The 24216-nt window shown below is 46.9% G+C and overlaps 1 protein-coding gene across 3 annotated transcripts in view; it reads right to left on the bottom strand.

The window, feature by feature from the left end:
• The window catches only part of SHANK1 (SH3 and multiple ankyrin repeat domains 1), a 994257-nt gene that overhangs the window by 393493 nt on the left and 576548 nt on the right, over window positions 1-24216 (bottom strand). For all 3 annotated transcript variants that reach the window (XM_063942588.1, XM_063942586.1, XM_063942587.1), the window contains one exon: window positions 16402-16515. In XM_063942588.1, coding sequence (XP_063798658.1) covers window positions 16402-16515 — 114 coding nt within the window. The remainder of the gene's footprint in view (window positions 1-16401; window positions 16516-24216) is intronic.

Raw genomic sequence — 24216 nt, 5'->3', positions numbered from 1 at the left:
GAGGAAGAGGCCACGGATTCTCTGTGAGCATTTCCTGCAGATCTGGATACCAGGTCCTCCGTGTCCAATCTGGAACAATGAGAATTGGTCTCACTCCTCTTTTTCTTATTATCCTCAACACCATGGGTATGAGAGGAAGAGGAGTAAACACAGAGACCGACCGAAACACCCACGGTGTCACTAGGGCATCCACAGCTTACTGCCTGAGGGTCTCCTGACCTGGCGCAATAACTCTGCGGCTTTGTGTTGAGGCGGGACGCCATCATGTCTATCAGTGGCAGTCTCCACCGAATTGCAATCTGTGCTAAGACTTCCTGATGAAGTCCCCACTCTCCAGGACGTAGTTCGTGTCCGCTGAGGAAGTCTGCTTCCCAGTCGTCCACTCCCGGAATGAACACTGCTGACAGTGCGCTTACATGATTCTCCGCCCAGCGAAGAATTCTGGTGGCTTCCGCCATCGCCACTCTGCTCCTTGTGCCGCCTTGGCGGTTTACATGAGCTACTGCGGTGACGTTGTCTGACTGGATCAGAACCGGTTGGTCGCGAAGTAGGGTCTCCGCCTGACGTAGGGCGTTGTATATGGCCCTTAATTCCAAGAAGTGAAGACAAGTCTCTTGACTTGACCAAAGACCTTGGACATTTTATTTTTCCCTGTGTGACTGCTCCCCAACCTCGGAGGCTCGCGTCCGTGGTCACCAGGATCCAGTCCTGAATGCCGAACCTGCGGCCCTATAGAAGGTGAGCATCCTGCAGCCACCACAGGAGAGATACACTGTCCCTGGGGGAGAGGGTGATCAACTGATGAATCTGTAGATGTGACCTGGACCACTTGTCCAGTAGGTCCCATTTGAAAGACCTCGCATGGAACCTGCCGAAGGGAATGATTTTCCCCGGACTCGGGTGCAGCGATGCCGACACCTGTCTTGGTTTCAAAAAGTTCCTGACCAGAGTCATGAGTTCCTGGGCCTTCTCTATCTGAAGGTAAACCCCTTTCTGGTCCGTATCCAGAAACATACCCAAGAAGGGCAGACTAGTCATAGGAACCAACTGTGACTTCGGGATATTGAGAAACTAGCAGTGTTGCTGTGACACCTTCAGCGAAAGTGACACGCTGTTCAACAACTGCTCTTTTGATCTCGCCTTATAGGAGATCGTCCAAGTATGGGATAACTGTGACTCCTTGCTTGCGTAGGAGCACCATCATTTCCGCCAATCACCCTGAAATTGGTAATGACAATACTGTACCGCAATTCTCAGGTACGCCTGATGGGGTGGATAAATTGGAACATGAAGGTATGCAGCCTTTATGTCTAGATACACCATCAAATCCCCCCTTTCCAGGCTGGCCATGATCGCTCTGAGCGATTCCACTTTAATTTTTAACCTTTTCTAGTATAGGTTCAGAGGTTTTAATTTTAAATAGGTCTGACCGAACCGTACGTATTCGGGACTACAGCCAAGGTTGAGTAATAGCCCCTTCCTTGCTGCAGGAGGAGAACCTTGACCTGTTGGAGATACAATGTGTGAATTGTATTTAATATAACTCCCCTTCTGGGGGAGAAGCCGGTAGGTCCGATAAGGAAAAACCGGCGAGGAGGCACCTTTCGAATTCCTTTGTAACCCTGAGAACAATTTTTATTGCCCCGGGATCCACCTGTGAGTGAACTCAGATGTGGCTGAAGAGTCGAAGACGTGCTCCCCCTGGGACGGACTCCCTTAGCGGAGCTCCCGCATCCTGCGGTGGATGTAGTAGAGGCCGGGGAGGACTTCTGTTCCTGGGAACTTGCCTCTGGTAAGAAAGGACGCTCCTTATACTTTCTTGTTATTCTGCGACCGAAAGGACTGCATTCGATAATGTCGTGCTTTCTTATTTCTGTCTGTGAGGGAATATAAGGCAAAAGATCAGAATTACCAGCTATAGCTGTGGCGACCAGGTCCGAGAGCCCTTCGCCACACAATTCCTCAGCCTTGTGAGGTAAACCCTCCATATGCCTCTTTTAGTCGGCATCACCTGTCCATTGCATGTTCCACAGGACAAGTCTAGCAGAAATCGACATAGCGTTGACTCTAGAACCCAGTAGACTAACGTCTCTTTGGGCATGTCTTATATATATATATATATATATAAGACAACATCTTTTACATATAAATATATATATATATATATATATATATATATATATATACTAGGGACAATAACATGGCATCCTTATCTAGGGTTTCAACCTCCGCTGATAAGGTATCTGACTACGCTGCTACAGCGCTATAAACCCATGCCGACACAATCGCCGGTCTGAGTAGTGTACCAGAATGTGTGTAAATGGAATTCAAAGTACTTTTACTGCATGCTATCTGCAGGATCCATGAGGATAGCTGTTAAGTCAGCGCTACCTTTTTGGGTAAACGTGTCAATGCCTTGTACACCCTAGGGGAAGATTCCCATCTTATCCTGGCCCGTAAATGAGAGTGCGGGAATATGGTCAAAACGAGTCATGAACCGCATTAATGTATACGCATGCGCAAATTGAGCGGCGCTAGATATAAAAAAGCCCCGACTATCTGCAGTAGAAATATAGACACTGATGAAGCCGCTGATGGGACTCTAAGCGGAGAAACGCGTTTGTCATAATTACTGCAAGGAGGAGTTGACATACCAAGTAAGTGCCGGCCGGCCAGAGACAGCCACCCACATGTAAAGGATTCGACATCTCACCTGCAATCCATTATACGGTGGACTCCGGATAAGGCTATTTTTTGAAGCGATAGCCGAGAGAGGTATTCAAATACATTTAAAGTTGTCAATTAATACAGAAATTATCCATCTTATGGCTCTGAAGAGCGGGGACTTTGAAGAAGTATAAAGCTGGTAATAACATCTAACACCAGTTAAAAATATACGGAGAAACTCCGTGAAGAGACGGTATTACAAAGTGTATATGCAAAGAACCGCTATTCGAAGGAGGCTCGTTAAAAAGCTATACTGGCACTAAGTTACAAATATCAGTTACTAGTCTTAAGGACTGCAAGGCAAATGTTATAATTGTGATAACAGGGCCTTACGAGACTGTTCAGGTTAAGTGTATAGCTGCATGCTATTATATATAGTTGGGATTGTGCAATATTCTCTGGCTGGTAATATAAGTTAGTAATATGGTATGAAATATGGTATGAATTATAGGAACCATATATTTTAATTATATTTAGTGAGAAATACTGTGTACTCAGGGGCGGATCCAGAAAAAAATTACAGGGGGGGCACCATAAGGAACATGGCTTCGTTGGAATGGGCGTGGCTTCGTTTGAATGGGCGTGGTATTGCAGGAAAAGACTACCTTATACCCCAGTTTTGCAACCTGCACGCCCAGACGTTGGCCACCACAGGAAAGAAAAATAATCCTGATTCATGCCCCTTACATTATTTGTCATTTTTCCTCCTTATAGTAATGCCCAGTATACATTATTCCACATACTGCAATGGCCCTTAGACATTATTCCACACACAATAATGCACATGACACAATATGCACACACTGTAATGCCCCCGACACATTATGCCACACACCGTAATGCCTGTGACACATTATGACAGGAATCGCAATGCCCGTTATACATTATGCTACACACTGCAATGCCCCTGATACATTATAGCACATACAATGTCTGTGACACAGTATGACACACACTGCAATGTCCGTGATACATTATACCACACACTGCAATGCCCGATACATTATAGCACATACAATGCCTGTGACACATTATGCCACACACTGCAATGACCTTGAGACATTATACCACAATGCCCGTGATATAGTATACCATACACCGTAATGCCTGTGACACATACCGCAATGCCCGTTATACCCTATGCCACACACCGCAATGCCCGTTATATATTATGCCACACTGCAATGACCCTGAGACATACCACATACCACAATGCCCGTGATATAGTATACCACACACCGTAATGCCTGACACATTATGACACACACCGCAATGTCCGTGATACATTATGCCACACACTGCAATGACCCTGAGACATTATACCACATATCACAATGCCAGCGATATAGTATACCATACACCGTAATGCCTGTGACACAGTATGACACACACCGCAATGTCCGTGATACATTATGCCACACACCGTAATGCCCATTACACATTAAGTCCTACAGTAAGGCTTCTAATTACTTTTCAAATACCTGCTCGTTGTCAGGGGTTTCATGCACTGGGTGTCATGCTCGTTGCCAGGGGTTTCATGCTCTTGGTTCCTTGCACGGTGCCAGGGGTTTTCATGCTCAGGGTGTCATGCTCGTTGCCAGGGGTTTCATGCACTGGGTGTCATGCTCGTTGCCAGGGGTTTCATGCACTGGGTGTCATGCTCGTTGCCAGGGGTTTCATGCACTGGGTGTCATGCTCGTTGCTAGGAGGTAGTCCTTGTTGCTAGGGCTGTGCTCCCAGTGCCACATATGTCCCCAGTGCCAGATATTCCCCCACGGTGCCAGGTACTCACATGCCCCCAGTGCCAAATATAGCCCCCCCCCCCCATGTGCCAGGTACACATATACCCCCAGTGCCAGATATTCCCCGACAGTGCCACATATGCCCCCAGTGCCAGATAACGCCCCCCCCCAATGCTATATATGCCCCCAGTGCCACATATGCCCCAGTGCCAGATATTCCCCCCCCAGTGCCACATATGCCCCCAGTGCCAGACAATGCCCCAGTGCCAGACAATGCCCCAGTGCCAGATATCCCCCCAGTGCCAGATATTCCCCCCAGTGCCAGATACCCCCCCAGTGCCAGATACCCCCCCAGTGCCAGATATGCCCCCAGTGCCAGATATTCCCCCCAGTGCCAGATATGTCCCCAGTGCCAGATATTCTCCCCCCCCCCTCCCTGCCAAATATGCCCCCAGTGCCAGATATTCCCCCCCAGTGCGTTCGTCCCCCCCCCCCCCCCTTCCTCCGCCGCCGCCGCTGCTCCCCCCGCTCCCCTGCTGTTAGGAGGGACACGGAGGGCACAGTGCACGCCTCCCTGTGTCCCTCCTGTGTCTCCGGCGGCCGCGGGTCACTGTAATAAAGGAAGTGCTCACGAACGGCACTTCCTTTATGAGACCAGCGGCCGCCGGAGACCCAGGAGGGACACATGAGAGGCGCGCACTGTGCCCTCCGTGTCCCTCCTAACAGCAGGGGACGAAACGAGACCGCAGACTGACATGCGGACGCTCGTCCGCATGTCAGTCTGCACTAAAAATGACAGGGGGGGCACGTGCCTTGGTGCCCCCCCCCTAAATCCGCCACTGTGTGTACTTGAATTTTTTATATAGGTTATTAAAAGCATTATTTTAATGTGACTGTGCCAGCGCTGTCCTTGTATTTTTTGTATGTCGTTGTTCAGGCTGTGAACCTAGGCCCTCATTCCGAGTTGATCGCTCGGTATTTTTCATCGCATCGCAGTGAAATTCCGCTTAGTACGCATGCGCAATATTCGCACTGCGACTGCGCCAAGTAATTTTACAATGGAGATAGTATTTTTACTCACGGCTTTTTCATCGCTCCGGCGATCGTAATGTGATTGACAGGAAATGGGTGTTACTGGGCGGAAACAGGCCGTTTTATGGGCATGCGGGAAAAAACGCTACCGTTTCCGGAAAAAACGCAGGAGTGGCCGGGGAAACGGGGGAGTGTCTGGGCGAACGCTGGGTGTGTTTGTGACGTCAAAACAGGAACGACAAGCACTGAACTGATCGCACAGGCAGAGTAAGTCTGAAGCTACTCTGAAACTGCTAAGTAGTTAGTAATCGCAATATTGCGAATACATCGGTCGCAATTTTAAGAAGCTAAGATTCACTCCCAGTAGGCGGCGGCTTAGCGTGTGTAACTCTGCTAAAATCGCCTTGCTAGCGATCAACTCGGAATGAGGGCCCTAGCCTTTTGGACATAGCAGCAGGCGTGCTTATTACAACAAATAGCGCCGGATCTTGTGTATTTATCCTGGCCCCATTAGGGAAAGGATACTCCCTGAGAATTCTTATTGGGAAGCTGCAGCTTCTTGTCTGGAGATTCCCGCTCTTTTCCCTCATGAGAGGAGGGAAATTTACCTCAGCTTTCTTCCCCTTAAACATGTGTACCCTGGTGTCAGGGACAGATGAGTCATCAGTGATATGCAAAACATCTTTTATTACAATAATCATATATTGAATACTTTTCTGCCAGTCTTGGCTGTACTTTGCATTAACGTAGTCGACACTGGAGTCAGACTCCGTGTCGATAACAGTGTCTATTATTTTGGATAGTGAGCGTTGTGAGACTCTGAAGGTCTCTGTGACATAGGAGCAGACATGGGTAGATTCCCTGTCTGTTCTCTAATCTTTTGTAATAAGTTCATCTTAGCACTTAATTTCACATATCCAATCAGGTGTCGGCGTTGTCGACGGAGACACCACGCACCCACACAGATTTGCTCCATCTCTTCCTTAGGAGAGCCTTTTACCGCAGACATGTCGACATACACGTACCGACACACTCCACACACACAGGGAATCTCTTATCTGAAGACAGGTTCCCCCCTAGGCCCTTTGGAGACACAGAGAGAGAGAATGCCAGCACACACCCAAGCGCTATATAACCCAGGAAAAAACACAGAATGTTTACCTAGTAGCGCTGCTATAATGTATAATCGCCAAATATGTGCCCCCCCCCTCTACTTTAAAACCCTCTTCACCGTGTGTCAAGTAGGGGAGAGTCCGGGGAGCTTCCTCTCAGCGGTGCTGTGGAGAGAAAATGGTGCTGGTGAGTGCTGAGGGAGAAGCCCCGCCCCCTCGGCGGCGGGCTTCTGTCCCGCTCAAACTTACTAAAATATGGCGGGGGCTCTTTTATATACATGTACAGTGCCCACCTGTACATTTATATATACTTTTTGCCATAAGAGAGGTGTTATATTGCTGCCCAGGGCGCCCCCCCCCCCCAGGCCCCTGCACCCTTACAGTGACCGGAGTATGTGAGGTGTATGGGAGCAATGACACACAGCAGCGGTGCTGTGCGTTACCTCAGTGAAGCTCTGAAGGATTCTGCCGCCTGAGACGTCTTCTGACTTCGTTTCTTCTGGCTCTGTGAGGAGAACGGCGGCGCGGCTCTGGGGGTGGACGCCCAGTAAGAACCTGTGTTCACCCCCTCTGGAGCTAATGGTGTCCAGTAGCCGAGGAAGCAGAGCCTATCTTAGACAAGAAGGTCTGCCCCTCTCTCCTCAGTCCCTCGATGCAGGGAGCCTGTTGCCAGCAGTGCTCCCTGTAAAAATGTAGAAAAAAAAACAAACAAAAATGCTTTCTAGGCAGAGAACTCAGGGAGCTCCCTGCAGTGCACCCATCTCACTCTGGGCACAGTGTAAAACTGGGGTCTGGAGGAGGGGCATAGAGGGAGGAGCCAGTGCACACCCAGAATCCAAAGCTTTCTTAAAGTGCCCTATCTCCTGCGGAGCCCGTCTATTCCCCATGGTCCTTACGGAGTCCCAGCATCCTCAAGGACGTTAGAGAAATTAGAGATGAGCGGGTTCGGTTCGTCGAGATCCGAACCCCTATTTTACACGGGTCCGAGGCAGCCTCAGATCTTCCCGCCTTGCTCGGTTAACCCGAACGCGCCCGAACGTCATCATCCCGCTGTCGGATTCTCGCGAGATTCGTATTCTATATAAAGAGCCGCACGTCGCCGCCATTTTCACTCGTGCATTGGAGATTGAACGGAAAGGACGTGGCTGCGTTCTCTCCCTGAAAAGCTCTGTATCTGTGCTCAGTGTGCTGCAAATATCTGTGCTCAGTGTGCTGAAAATATCTACGTTCTCTGCCTGAAAACTGTCCATATCTGTGCTCAGTGTGCTGCAAATATCTGTGCTCAGTGTGCTGCATTGTGGGAACCACCAGTATATAATTATAGTAGTACAGTACAGTAGGCCATTGCTGTATCTTGCAGCTCTGTGTCAAGTATACTATCCATATCTGTGCTGCATTATTGTGAGCAGTATATAGTAGGACAGTGCAGCATTTTGGTGACCAGCAGTATACATATAGTTCAGTACAGTAGGCCATTGCTATTGATATATTACTGGCATATAACTCCACACATTAAAAAATGGAGAACAAAAATGTGGAGGGTAAAATAGGGAAAGATCAAGATCCACTTCCACCTCGTGCTGAAGCTGCTGCCACTAGTCATGGCCGAGATGATGAAATGCCATCAACGTCGTCTACCAAGGCCGATGCCCAATGTCATAGTAGAGAGCATGTAAAATCCAAAAAACTAAAGTTCAGTAAAATGACCCAAAAATCTAAATTAAAAGCGTCTGAGGAGAAGCGTAAACTTGCCAATATGCCATTTACAACACGGAGTGGCAAGGAACGGCTGAGGCCCTGGCCTATGTTCATGGCTTGTGGTTCAGCTTCACATGAGGATGGAAACACTCATCCTCCCGCTAGAAAAATGAAAAGACTTAAGCTGGCAAAAGCACAGCAAAGAACTGTGCGTTCTTCGAAATCACAAATCCCCAAGGAGAGTCCAATTGTGTCGGTTGCGATGCCTGACCTTCCCAACACTGGACGGGAAGAGGTGGCGCCTTCCACCATTTGCACGCCCCCTGCAAGTGCTGGAAGGAGCACCCACAGTCCAGTTCCTGATAGTCAAATTGAAGATGTCACTGTTGAAGTACACCAGGATGAGGATATGGGTGTTGCTGGCGCTGAGGAGGAAATTGACAAGGAGGATTCTGATGGTGAGGTGGTTTGTTTAAGTCAGGCACCCGGGGAGACACCTGTTGTCCGTGGGATGAATATGGCCATTGACATGCCTGGTCAAATTACAAAAAAAATCATCTCTTCGGTGTGAAATTATTTTAACAGAAATGCGGACAACAGGTGTCAAGCCGTGTGTTGCCTTTGTCAAGCTGTAATACAGGCCTGGCCAACCTGTGGCTCTCCAGCTGTTGTACAACTACAAGTCCCATCATGCCTTGCCACAGTTTTGCTATTAGGGAATGCTAAAACTATGGCAGGGCATGCTGGGATGTGTAGTTTCACAACATCTGGAGAGCCACAGGTTGGCCAGGCCTGCTGTAATAAGTAGGGGTAAGGACGTTAACCACCTAGGAACATCCTCCCTTATACGTCACCTGGAGCGCATTCATCAGAAGTCATTGACAAGTTCAAAAACTTTGGGTGACAGCGGAAGCAGTCCACTGACAACTAAATCCCTTCCTCTTGTAACCAAGCTCCTGCAAACCACACCACCAACTTCCTCAGTGTCATTTTCCTCCTTAGACAGGAACGCCAATAGTCCTGCAGGCCATGTCACTGGCAAGTCTGACGAGTCCTCTCCTGACTGGGATTCCTCCAATGCATCCTTGAGTGTAACGCCTACTGATGCTGGCGCTGCTGTTGTTGCTGCTGGGAGTCGATCGTCATCCCAGAGGGGAAGTCGGAAGACCACTTGTACTACTTCCAGTAAGCAATTGACTGTCCAACAGTTCTTTGCGAGGAAGATGAAATATCACAGCAGTCATCCTGCTGCAAAGCGGATAACTCAGGCCTTGGCAGCTGTGTTGGTGTTAAACGTGTGTCCGGTATCCTCCGTTAGTTCACAGGGACTTAGAGAATTACTTGAGGTATTGTGTACCCGGTACCAAATACCATCTAGGTTCCACTTCTCTAGGCAGGCGATACCGAGAATGTACACAGACGTCAGAAAAAGACTCACCAGTGTCCTAAAAAATGCAGTTGTACCCAATGTCCACTTAATCATGGACATGTGGACAAGTGGAGCAGGGCAGACTCAGGACTACATTACTGTGAAGCCCACTGGGTAGATGTATTGCCTCCCGCAGCAAGAACAGCAGCGGCGGCACCAATAGCAGCATCTTGCAAACGCCAACTCGTTCCTAGGCAGGCTACGCTTTATATCAACACTTTCCATAAGAGGCACACAGCTGACAACCTCTTACGGAAACTGAGGAACATCATCGCAGAATGGCTTACCCCAATTGGACTCTCCTGGGGATTTGTGACATCGGACAATGCCATCAATATAGTGCGTGCATTACATGTGGGCAAATTCCAGCACATCCCATGTTTTGCAAATACATTGAATTTGGTGGTGCAGATTTTTTTTAAAAACGACAGGGGCGTGCAAGAGATGCTGTCGGTGTCCCGAAGAATTGCGGGCCACTTTCGGCATTTAGCCACTGCGTGCCGAAGACTGGAGCACCAGCAAACACTCCTGAACCTGCCCCGCCATCATCTGAAGCAAGAGGTGGTAACGAGGTGGAATTCAACCCTCTATATGCTTCAGAGGAGGAAGGAGCAGCAAAAGGCCATTCAAGCCTATACATCTGCCTACGATATAGGCAAAGGTGGGGGAATGCACCTGACTCAAGCGCAGTGGAGAATGATTTCAACGTTGTGCAAGGTTCTGCAACCCTTTGAACTTGCCACACGTGAAGTCAGTTCAGACACTGCCAGCCTGAGTCAGGTCATTCCCCTCATCAGGCTTTTGCAGAAGCAGCTGGAGAGATTGAAGGAGGAGCTAAAAACGGAGCGATTCCACTAGGCATGTGGGACTTGTTGATGGAGCCCTTAATTCGCTTAACCAGGATTCACGGGTGGTCAATCTGTTGAAATCAGAGCACTACATTTTGGCCACCGTGCTCGATCCTAGGTTTAAAGCCTACGTTGTATCTCTCTTTCCGGCAGACACAAGTCTGCACATGTTCAAAGACCTGCTGGTGAGACACTTGTCAACTCAAGCGGAACGTGACCCGTCAACAGCTCCTCCATCACATTCTCCCGCAACTGGGGCTGTGCGGAAAAGGCTAAGAATTCCGAGCCCACCCGCTGGCGGTGATGCAGGGTAGTCTGGAGTGAGTGCTGACATCTGGTCCGGACTGAAGGACCTGCCAACGATTACTGACATGTCGTCTACTGTCACTGCGTATGATTCTGTCACCATTGAAAGAATGGTGGAGGATTATATGAGTGACCGCATCCAAGTAGGCACGTCAGACAGTCCGTACGTATACTGGCAGGAAAAAGAGGCAATTTGTAGGCCCTTGCACAAACAGGCTTTATTTTACCTAAGTTGCCCCCCCTCCAGTGTGTACTCTGAAAGAGTGTTTAGTGCAGCCGGTCACCTTGTCAGCGATCGGCGTACGAGGTTACTTCCACAAAATGTGGAGAAGATGAGGTTCATCAAAATGAATTATAATCAATTCCTCCGTGGAGACCTTCACCATCAATTGCCTCCAGAAAGTACACAGGGACCTGAGATGGTGGATTCCAGTGGGGACGAATTAATACTCTGTGAGGAGGGGGATGTACACAGTGAAAGGGGTGAGGAATCGGAGGATAATGATGAGGTGGACATCTTGCCTCTGTAGAGCCAGTTTGAGCAAGGAGAGATTGATTGCTTCTTTTTTTGGTGGGGGCCCAAACCAACCAGTCATTTCAGCCACAGTCGTGTGGCAGACCCTATGGCTGAAATGATGGGTTTGTTAAAGTGTGCATGTCCTGTTTATACAACATAAGGGTGGGTGGGAGGGCCCAAGGACAATTCCATCTTGCACCACTTTTCTTTTTTATTTATCTTTGCATCATGTGATGTTTGGGGCCAATTTTTTTAAGTGCCATCCTGTCTGACACTGCAGTGCCACTCCTAGATGGGCCAGGTGTTTGTGCCGCGCACTTGGGTCGCTTAGCTTAGTCACCCAGCGACCTCGGTGCAAATTTTAGGACTAAAAATAATATTGTGAGGTGTTCAGAATAGACTGGAAATGAGTGGAAATTATGGTTATTGAGGTTAATAATACTATAGCAGGGATAGGGAACCTTCGGCCCTCCAGCTGTTGTTAAACTACACATCCCAGCATGCCCTGCAACAGTTTTAGCATGACCAAATAGCAAAACTGTAGCGAGGCATGCTGGTATGTGTAGTTCAACATCAGCTGGAGGGCCAAAGGTTCCCCACCCCTGTACTATAGGATCAAAATTACCCCCAAATTCTATGATTTAAGCTGTTTTTGAGGGGTTTTTGAAAAAAAACACCCAAATCCAGAACACACCCGAATCCAACAAAAAATTTTCAGGGAGGTTTTGCCAACGCGTCCGAATCCAAACACGGCCGCGGAACCGAATCTAAAACCAAAACACAAAACCCGAAAAATTTCCGGTGCACATCTCTTTAAGATATATATATATATATACACATTGCATGCAGAGTATATATTGGCAGTATGGTGGCCAATCCCGGGATCGGCGGAATCCTGGGATTTAGGGCCAAAAATGGCCGGGATTCAATCCCGGGATTGGAAGCTCCAATCCCGGTGATTGAGGGATCAGCATTGAGCGTCCACAGGACGCTCAGACGCTGCCCGGCTTCCTTGTTCCGGCTCCTCAGTGCAGCGTGAGAGGTCACGCTGCGTCGTCAGCCGTTGCAGGGAGCCGCCAGCAGCGATCAGAGGATGTTCCCCACTCGCCCGCCCCCAGTATATAGTGAGTTATGTGTGCGGGGCGGGCGGGGTGGGGCAAGGGGGCGGTCACATAGCAAAATGCCAATCCCAGGAATCCCGGGATTGGCCATTTTTCAATCCCGATACCCGGGATTGAAAAAATGGCCCAGGATTGGCTTCCCTAATTGGCAGCTTTTGCATGTAGCCAAAAAATGATGGACAGCTTTATTCTTACACTGCAATTGAGATTTCAGTATGGACACACCCCTCCCAAATCTAAATCTTTCTACACATTACATCTGCCCAGGGACAGACTGGGGGTGTGGTCACAGCTCACAGGGGCATTTCACAAGTAATGGGAGCCTGGCCTTGCAGCACGCCCCCAGGTCTCTGTATGCCAAGCAGTGGCGCCGAGAGAGGGGGTGGGAGGGTACAAATTACCTGGGCCGAGGTCTGTGGAGGGGCCCAGGTCCAGGCCTCCTGTGATTAGGCCATGCCTCCTGAAAAGTACCTGGGCCCAGCCAGGCTCTCTACTGCCCTGGATGGGAGGCATGCCATGTGAGTGGGTGCTTCTCATATGCTAGACACATCCCCCAAAGAGGTGTGGCCATGCCCCCAGCATGCTCTGGTCACACACCCTCCAGGGGGGGCACAGGAAGTTGTTGTATCGGGGCCCAGGATTTCTCTTGGCAGCCCTGATGCTAAGCGGCCGAGCAGAGCACCAGGAGGTGGAGCTGCTCGGCCAGCCCCTGTCACTGGGAGCCGGGCAGCCAAGCAGAGTGCTTGGCCAGCCACGGTCTCTCTGCGTGGCCGGACCAGCCCAGATCCTGGCCGCCAGAATGCCGGCATGGGGGCAAGCGCAACTAAACCCTTGTGCTCACCACACTGCAGGCTCGGTGGCTTGCTGCACTCGCCACAGGTTCTATTCACACTCTATTAGTGTCGTGTACACCCACGAGTGGGAATAGCACCTGTTAGCCGGCATTGTCAGTGGTCGGGACTCTGGCGTCGGTATCCTGACCGGAGCATGAGGGAGCATGCGGGTACGCCGGCAAGTGGTGTAGCGTGTAGACCGAGAGAGGAGAGACGGAGGCTGTCAGGGCAGGCTGAGCTGCTGCTGCGGTGGTGGTCCGGTTCCGCGATTACCGCCGCCTGGCCTGTCACTGACTGCTAAACACAGATTGACTCTCTTAGTCAATCTGTGTATAATATGCAGTTGCGGGCCACGCGGAGCTCCATACCATTTGTGTGTGTGTGACATGTGACTCAGTCACATACCCACAGCAAGCGCCGTGGGCAGTGAGTAGTGAGTCAGTCTCTCTCCATCTTCATTTCAGCGTCGTGTGGTGCTGGTGTGTGTGGAGAGAGGCTGGCTGAGCATCTGCAGCGGCCCCAGCCCCTAGGCCAGGACCATCTACCTACCATGCCAGTGCCTGTGTCTCCACTTGGACTCTGGAGAGAAGCTGAGGCTGAGCAGCTGCAGCGGCCCCACCCAGGCCAGGCCAGCCCAGGACCATTATCTAGTCTTACCTACCTACTGAACTGCGCTTGACTCTAAGTTATTATCATGGGCAGGCCAGCTTTAGGTGGTGCAGGGATGAGGATTCTGTGCATACAGTATAACAATGTAATTGTACATAAAATTGTGTGAAGGCCAACTGACGCTGTAATAAATATAATAGTAAGTTACTAGGTGTGTCATACATGGTATCCGTTCACATGGTCGACCATGTTATGATTGACAGTCATTAGGTCGACCACTATTGGTGAAAATGGTCGACACATGAAAAAGGTCGACATGAGTTTAACTTTTTTTTCTTTTGGGGAACTTTTCCATACTTTACGATCCACGTGGACTACGATTGGAACGGTAATCTGTGCCGAGCGAAGCGAAGGCACCATGCCCGAAGCATGGCGAACGAAGCGAGCCATGTGAGGGGACGCGGTGCACTAATTGGGGTTCCCAGTCACTTTACGCAAAAAACGACACCAAAAAAAGTTAAAGAATTCATGTCGACCTTTTCATGTGTCGACCTTTCATGTGTCGACCATTTTCATGTGTCGACCATGTGTCAATGTCGACCATGTCAATGTCGACCAATAGTGGTCGACCTAATGACTGTCGACCATAACATGGTCGACCATTCATACCGGAACCGTCATACACCGAGTAACTTACTATTAGATTTATTATTGCGTCAGCTGGCCTTCACGCAATTTTTGGACAAGTCTATGTACAATTATATGCCCATATTTCTCGCACCTGCACCACCATACATGATGTATGGGCTTTAGGTGATAAGTGCTATGTGGTGCACCACCATACATGATGTATGGGAGGCTTTAGGTGATAAGTGCTATGTGGTGCACCACCATACATGATGTATGGGAGGCTTTAGGTGATATGTGGTGCACGGGCGAGCAATCTGGACATATATTGTAAGTAAAATAAAGAAAGATCAAACTTAATTGTTAGCTAGAGAAAACCAATTTGATGTGGATGCATACAATTGCTTGCCCTAAAGTATTAAAGAATGTACCCTGTACCAGAGATACAGTGTATGCATATACCGTATGCTGCTTATTTGATGGACAAAATTAGATATATGACATGGGAAGGGGCCGGTGATGCTGTCTGTCCCTTGATGCTCAATAGATTGCATATTTTAGTTGTGCTATTTGTTTTAGGGGCGTGACTACATTTACCCTTGCTCATTCCCCCCCCCCCAAGCATAGAGCTTTTTGGTACTGGTAAAAGTGTCCTCCTCTGCATCACTCCTTTCTGCAAGTGTCCCTTTATCTATTAATATCCCAGGCAAAAGACGGATCTTTATTTAAGCAACAAGGCTGCGCAGTCTGTGTAATGTGAATTACATTTTGTGTAGCACAGAAGCATCAACACAGAGATGTTTGTTCTGCAGTTTGAATTGGTGAATATTTTATAGACAGCGAACGCAGTGACCTATATCCTCCATTTCATATATATATATATATATATATATATACAAAGAATGGATATGGACCGGCACTCCGTTGTCAATATTCAAAGTGCGTTGGTGCCCTCTCAGTAGTAGTGAATAAACAAACGAGAAAGGAAGAGCGGCACTCAGCGTCTTAATGAAAAAATTTACGGTAATGGTGTCACGTAACCCTATCACCGCTACTTTCACTCTTTTCGACAGCGGCATAGTTGTGTGCCTGGTTTCTATGACACCGGGCGGCCGCTTGCCGATGACGTCAGCGGATTGCGCCGGACATCGAGGACGGACGCCGCGCCATGCACGCTCACTCTGGTGATCTTCTCCACTATAAAGGTATAATTTTATTCCATATACACTGTTGTACACCTTGACAAAGGGACCTGCGCGTCCCGAAACGTTGGTGATGTGAATACACTTTTTCAATTTTTTCATTAAGACGCTGAGCGCCGCTCTTCCTTTCTCGTTTGTATATATATATATATATATATATATATATATCATCATTACTCTGTGCTGCTGGCATCAAGAACATTTTTAAAAGCATTTTCGAACTTATCCATTTTTACAGCAAATGCCCAAGACAGAGGTTGAGGTCTCATTTTAAAACTGTAAAACTGTACTCAAAATGATCTATAATTTGCTGTAAGGGGCATTACTAGAAGGAGGAAAAATTACAAATAATGGAAGGAGCATGAATTACGATTATTTTTTCGTGTGGTGGCCGATTTCTGGGCGTGCAGGTTGCAAAACTGGGGTATAAGGTAGTCCTTTCCTGCAATGCCACACCCCTTACAACAAAGTCATGCCCATTTAGTGAGGACCCTTTTTGGCCGTGCACCTACAACACGTGCAAATTCTTAACTTTTCTTTAACAATGGGGTGGGGGGGGGAATAAAATGTGATTATGCCAATAACAACTGCACGTTACCTTGTTTTCCTTCCTGGGGTTTTGTGGCAATTTCCTCCACGCAGTCTGAAGGGAACCAGCCGGTGCGACCTCTGGCATTTCCTTCCCAAAATCCTCCTTCACCCACACTAAGAACTGCATAAAATAAAAATGTTATGTTAGAAGACATTTATAATGTAATAATAATAATAATAATAAAAGTTTACATTCAGGGAACCTACATCCGGTAATACACAGGCTTAGACAATTTACAGATGTGTTTTGCCCTGGTCACGTCTTAGATTTAGGCCCTTGCACCTGGAGAGGTGTGTTAGGGGTGTTCTGTGTAAGTTCAAATGCTCGGAGATGCAGGTCAACCACGCCTCTCAAAAAAGCACATGATCTTGACTAGAGATGAGCGGGTTCGGTTCCTCGGGATCCGAACCCCCCCCCCCCTCCCCCCTCCCCCGAACTTCACCTATTTTACACAGCTTCGGATCTTCCCGCCTTGCTCGGTTAACCAGAATGCGCCCGAACGTCATCATCTCACTGTCGGATTCTCGCGAGATTCGTATTCTATATAAGGAGCCGCGCGTCGCCGCCATTTTCACTCGTGCATTGGAGATTGAACGGAGAGGACGTGGCAGCGTTCTCTACCTGAAAAGCTCCGTAATCTGTGCTCAGTGTGCTGCAAATATCTGTGCTCAGTGTGCTGCAAATAATCTGTGCTCAGTGTGCTGAAAATATCTACGTTCTCTGCCTGAAAACGCTCCATATCTGTGCTCACTTTGCTGCAAATATCTGATCAGTGTGCTGCATTGTGGGGACTGGGGACCACCAGTATATAATAATTATAGTAGTACAGTACAGTAGGCCATTGCTGTATCTTGCAGCTCTGTGTCACTGCAAGTATCCATTCCATATCTGTGCGGCATTTTTGTGAGCAGTATATATAGTATTACAGTGCAGCATTTTGGTGACTAACAGTATATAGTTGTACAGTAGGCCATTGCTGTATCTTGCAGCTCTGTGTCACTGCAAGTATCCATTCCATATCTGTGCAGCATTTTTGTGAGCAGTATATATAGTATTACAGTGCAGCATTTTGGTGACCAACAGTATATAAGCACATGAGGGAAGAGGGCCCTGCTCGTGAGAGCTTACGATCTAAAGGGGAGGGGTAGACAGACATGGGTGACACAGATGGGGTACATAGAGAACGTGGAACAGAGGGTTAGGAATCAGGATGAGATTTGGCTGGGTTTGGTGAAGAAGTGGACCCCCAGAAGGCACAAGTCAATACTTAACATTGCAACATTTTACTGGGCTATGCAGGAGAAAATTAAAAATAGGAAGAAAAAAAAAAAATCGATAACTTCTACCACTTTCAAAAAGGTCAATGGAAGCTGAAATAATGGACAACTACCTCATGGAAGCCAGATACAGTATACCAAACAGTACTTAGCAGAGTTAGGAATGAGTGCTTATGAAATACAGTAACATTTTGTCATAATACTTCAAAAACTGCATGGCTGGTCTCTTGCACTCTTTTGCTCTAATACACCACCTGCTTTAGGATTTATATTCAAAAACATTATGTCTCCATAATCCCAAAAACGTCAGTCTTCTTGGAAAGTGGTTTGTTCCTTTGTAAGGGAAAGAGAACAAACGTTCTCAAACAACGGTTTCTCAATTTCTTTTTCCTCCGGGAAGGGATTGTGGATTCGCAGGAATATGTGAGCATTTCTGTAATCAGAAAGCAGCGACTTTCTACAAATGTTTACGAATAATTCCAGTGATTTTGTCATTTTCTTCCAGTGATTTGAACCAATAATACCATTGATTAGAACAAATAATTCCAGTGATTTTGTCATTTTCTTCCAGTGATTTGGACCAATAATACCATTGATTAGAACGAATAATTCCAGTGATTTTGTCATTTTCTTCCAGTGATTTGGACCAATAATACCATTGATTAGAACAAATAATTCCAGGGATTTTGTCATTTTCTTCCAGTGATTTGGACCAATAATATCATTGATTAGAACAAATAATTCCTGTGATATTGAGGTGTTTGTGTCGCTTAGCTTAGCCGTCCAGCGACCACAGTGCACCTCTTTTTCTCTTTTCTTTGCATCATGTGCTGTTTGGGGCCAATTTTTTTAAGTGCCATCCTGTCTGACACTGCAGTGCCACTCCTAGATGGGCCAGGTGTTTGTGCCGCCCTCTTGGGTCTCTTTGCTTAGTCATCCAGCGACCTCGGTGCAAATTTTAGGACTAAAAATAGTATTGTGAGGTGTGAGGTATTCAGAATAGACTGGAAATGAGTGGAAATTGTGGTTATTGAGGTTAATAATACCATAGGATCAAAATTACTCCCAAATTCTATGATTTAAGCTGTTTTTGAGGGGTTTTTGAAAAAAAAATACCCGAATCCGACAAAAAAAATTCAGGGAGGTTTTGCCAAAACGCGTCCGAATCCAAAACACGGCCGCGGAACCGAATCCAAAACCAAAACACAAAACCCGAAAAATGTCCGGTGCACATCTCTAATCTTGACTGACGGGTCACCTTGGTACACATATTTGTGTACATCCCTTGGTGTTATTTTGCATCTATATTTATGCACTACATATTTCAAATTGGTTCATCGCAGGATATACAGTATGTAACTCAAAATACAGCTGCAGAAATGATAGTGTTCAGACGTATTTTTTTTTATTCCGGTTCTAGATCAGGCCCAGTATGTAGGACAGAACTAACCCAATAATTGCACCATAAAAGCAATACGTTTTTAAAATGCAAACAGATAAAATAAACGCATAAAACAATAGAAACTCTATGCATCAGTGTCTCTGGGCATAAATAAGAATGGCTATATCTCCAATCACAAAATGCACCCCAAAAACCTGTATAACAAAAGATCAGAGGCTTTATATGGAAATAAAAGTGATTTCCACCTGTACTGAGAGTCAGTCGCATCTATGGTACTCTAGCCCCAATTACAACATACTTACCTACTTTTATAGTCTCATCTCCAGGAGATGCGGGTGGCAGCAATTGGAGCAGGGGCCGGACTATTTGTATCAATAGGCTCTGCCCCTCTAATTATGAAACAATTGCATCATCTTGTCCCTGTCTCTTCACAACGGTCTGCAATTACCAGCATTGTTCTCCCCCTCACTAGGAATGCAGGAGGACCGCCTACTATTCTGAGAGCCCAGGGTACTCCTCGAAAAATTGTGACCTTCCGCAGGTTCTAGGTGAGTAGGTACAGTAAGTAAGACTTGCACCAGTCCTATGCTTTGTGCAGGAGATCCAACTGAAAGGGGAGAGATCCCAGTATACACTCCCCTCTAACCAATCTGGTGTGGGGTGATAGATAGACAGTGTCTAGTTAGACAGTCAATAGATAGACACCACATGTTAGACAGACATTAGATCGACAGGGACAAAAGGTCGACAGGGTCAAACGGTCGACACAGAAAAGGTAGACAGTACAAAAGGTCGACATGAAAATGGTCGACACAAAACAGGTAGACACCATTTTTTTGCATTTTTGTGGTTTGTGTGGATAGTTTTGTCATCTGGGTCCCCCAATTGTAGAAAGGCATACCCTCGCCACGCTTGACACAAGGTTTAGAACCAACTCTATGCCGACATGGACAGAGAAGGTATGAAATAGTCCCAAAACATGTAAAATTAAAATAAAACTGTGTCTACCTTTTTTATGTCAACAAATTTCATGTCGACCTTTTGACCCTCTCGTCCTTTTGTACTGTCGACAATTTTCATGTCGACCTTTTGACCCTGGACACCTTTGGACCCTGTCAACCTAATGTCTGTCTAACATATGGTGTCTATCTATTGACTGTCTAACTAGACACTGTCTATCATCCGGATACCAACCAATCAGTTTATACCGATCATTGTATTGTATAGCATGTACTTGATAATTGCTACATGGAAGTCGGTTGCTATGGGCAACTTCTTCACTTAGTCATATCTCCACTTTTTTCACGGCTGGACACATCATCCCCACAGTCACATAACCATCAGGATAGAAGGCATTTTCACTGACATCACTAATGACATTACAATAACTGACATTACACATCTACATTCCAGTAATTACATCAAAGTGGGTGCCATCACAATTGATATTACCACAGATGGCATCAAAATATTTCAGGTTACTTATGACATAAATTGCCTGACACAGGCAGTGAGGTCATAATGGGTAATATGATGGATGACATCAGAACGGATAACATCGCTGATTATACCAGATAAAAGAAAGAGTGATATGGCTGATGACATCACATAATGGTTCATATAACAATAAGTGACATCACCATGGCAGACATCAACAATGCAGAGAGTAACCCTCTCAATTATATCACAATGTTTGTCATGATTACGGTTGTCGAAGTCAAAAATATTACATAGAAAGAACATACAGACTACACACATTATAAGTAGCTATGCTTGCAAATACGCGCAGCGAGCACAGCAATATATGGTAACATACGCATTTACACGGACATGCCACAGAGATGGATTCGACACATATTTCATACAGCACATAATTATAATAATATCAAGCGCCAGACATCATAATGATTTAAAATTATATAATGGAGTAATGTCATGTATGTGTATTATTGGAACGAAGCAAAATAGACCTGTCATATTTGGTATTAAAGCAACCAGATTAATGTGTAGATTCATTTGATACTTGTTATTAAGTTGTAGGACATTGCAACAAGTAGTTATGATGAAATGTATGAAAGCTAAAGTCACTGTTATTAGGACAACAGACATTCCAAACAGGTGGTGGACAGGAAACTCAGGCCAGCCCCTTTTGATGTCTTCAAGGCTGAACCTGTTTAGCATACGAACAAACCAGTGACTCATTATGAATGAGAAAGTTCCCTCCGTTAGACTAGATGTGGGCACTGCCCCAAAACTAGATAACACATTGCTGAAGAGACACACAGGACTCTCTGTCCTTCCCTGGGTGCTGTTCGAGATGCTGTCTGCCCAGTTCCTGTATTTATTTACAGAGAGAGAAAGAGTGATATGGAGGGACGAATTTATATGAGAAAGATATGGTAATTGTATCGCTGGCCTGTAACTGTATGTATTAACTGCTTACTGTATAAATTGTAACCATGTAACTATATGTATACCGTACATTGTGATATATTGAATACATATCCTTTTAATAACAAATATATACATCAATGAGCTTTGGAACTCAATGTGTGGGTGTATTGTTTTCTCTTATGGGATGCAGTGTTTTGCGATGTATAGCGCACATTCATGCAAATGGTAATAAGATGTGCAGGCGTCTACAATATATATTAGAGCGGGCATTTTAAATATTTGTTAGAAAGCAATTTGGTATTTACACTGTCATCACAATTGATAAAGAACAATAAATCACGGGAGACCTTTGTATATCATTGACGTTTACAATAATTGATGACATGGGAGACTTAAAAAAATGCTACACTGCCGATGACATCACAGTGATTGAAACCACTGAAAGGACAAGGAGTAGCAAGACCTATGAGATTGGCAGCTTTAGAATTGGTTACATCGCTGATGATATCACAATAGTTGACATCGCTGATTGAATCAAAGTGTAGAGGGAACAATAGTGAACGTGATCAATGACATTTCAATGTGTGACATAACAGTGAGTAATGTCACGACTGTTATCAGAGTATGGGGGACGTTTACTAAGCAGTGATAAGTGCAGAGAAGTGAGCCAGTGGAGAAGTTGCCCATGGCAACCAATCAGCACTGACGTAACATCTATAATTTGCATGCTATAAAATGATACAGAGCTGCTGATTGGTTGATGGGGCCACTTCTCCACTGGCTCACTTCTCCGCTCTTATCACTGCTTAGTAAATGTTGCCCTAAGTCATTAGTAGGGGTGAAATGACAGATAGCATCAAATGGTCTTATGATCTTAATGATTGCCATGGCAAATGTTAGTACAATAGGTAATTCCTAACACTTGTTATAATGGCATACCTCCCAACTGTCCTGATTTTCAGTCCTGTTTTTTGGGGTCTGTCCCGCAGTGCCTCCCGTGGGCTGCGGTGGGGGGGCAGTTGGGAGGCTACTTAGCTCTCGCTGCTCTGCTCAGTTCAGAGCAGAGGTGAATAGATGCTGTGTGCATGCGCACAGCGTCTACTCCAGTGAGGCAGAGGGACTGGGGGCATGGCCAGCAGTTCACAGAGCACTGGCCATACCCCCACTGTAACGAAAATTGGAGGTGTGACTCGCGATCGCGTCATCCATACAATGCTACGCCCCCTTTTCAATAGACCACGCCAGGAGTCCCTCCTTCAGCCCATGTATTACAGCGGTGGTGCTTGCTGAATGACAGGGAAGATATGCGCCCCTGTCTATATTGGTGCTGCTATCTAAAAGACAGCACGCCAATATGCAGGGCAATGTAGGAACGGTCTGTACAGTAACACTGACTGTTCTGATACCTGCAGCTATTGATTTCAGCAGCTGCAGGTGTTGTGGCCCATTCACCACAGCAGGGGCAGCTCCGTCCCTGGCTGCGGCAGCTGCCGGCTCTGGGCTTCCATCTATCCATCTATAGTCGACACAAGTTTTTTCCAGTTTCTGGGGTCAAATCTTGTATGTTTGGTAACATGTAACTACCACCAGTAGAGATGCATCTGCTCGACACGCTTCCGGCATGGTGGCTTGCCCCGGTACCAATGCGTTCACCACAGGGTACTATTCCCAATGGTCGTCAACATGGATAGTAAATTAAGCAAATGTTGGGAAAACATGAAGAAATGTTTTTATGTCGACCAATGTCATGTCGACCTTTTGTACATGTAGACCTAATGCATATCGACCATTTGGTGTCAACCTATTGACTGTCTACCTAGACACTGTAGATCTCTCATCCGGTTACCCTTTGGCCACTGGCGTATCTATAATGGGTCCAGGGGGGCCAACACACCGCACACCCTGCACCCATTTACTTATACTCACCTCTTCGTCGGCCCGGCGCTAGCTACATGGCGGCAAAATAACTCAGAAAATGGCTGCCACAGCTATTTTCCAGTGACTCGCGCATGCACAATGGAGATGTCCCCAGAAACACAGCGCAGGTCCCATGTTCCCAGGGACCTGCGCATGCGCAGTAGACTCTGGCACAATGTCAGAGTGTACTACACCGCCGGAGAAAAGGCAGCCCAATCGGAGCCTGCACAGGGGCCCTATCCTCTCTTAAAGTGCCTCTGCCTTTGGCACATGAAAAGGAATAGATCTATCACTTTTAATGTGACAGCAATGCCTCACTTATAGGCATATTTCTGCGCTCAGCCCCCGAATAAGAAGAATCCTCATCGCAGCAATAAGGAATGTTTATTCAGGGTAATATACCAATCTCGGTCACCAGGACATGGGTTCCTATAAGAGCCTGTCCCGGCGATCAATAAGAAGTGGCGTGATACTGAAAATAAAGAGATGGACCGATCCCTCTCCGCAGGGCTGCTCCATTGAAGAAAACAGGCTAGCACCATCTGAAGAACCTAAAAGGGTAGAATTATGGGCCTAATTCTGACCTGGTCGATGCAGCAGTAGCGATCGCAGGCTGAAGCGCGGTGAGGTGTGCGAAGTCGCAGCAGTTGCACTGCACTTGCGCACACAGTGAGATGCAAAGACATCTCACTGGTGCGATCGCCTCTGCCTTATTGACAGGCAGAGGTGGTCGCGGTGCGGGAGGAGGGCGTGTCGGCGGCATTGTGGTCGGAGTTTGGGGGGGGGGCGCTTTGGACAATGCAGGCGTGTCTGGACCGTTTGCAGGTCGGG

Source organism: Pseudophryne corroboree, chromosome 10, assembly GCF_028390025.1.
Source record: "Pseudophryne corroboree isolate aPseCor3 chromosome 10, aPseCor3.hap2, whole genome shotgun sequence".
NCBI lineage: Eukaryota > Metazoa > Chordata > Amphibia > Anura > Myobatrachidae > Pseudophryne > Pseudophryne corroboree.
This window is presented reverse-complemented; position numbering and strand designations above follow the sequence as displayed.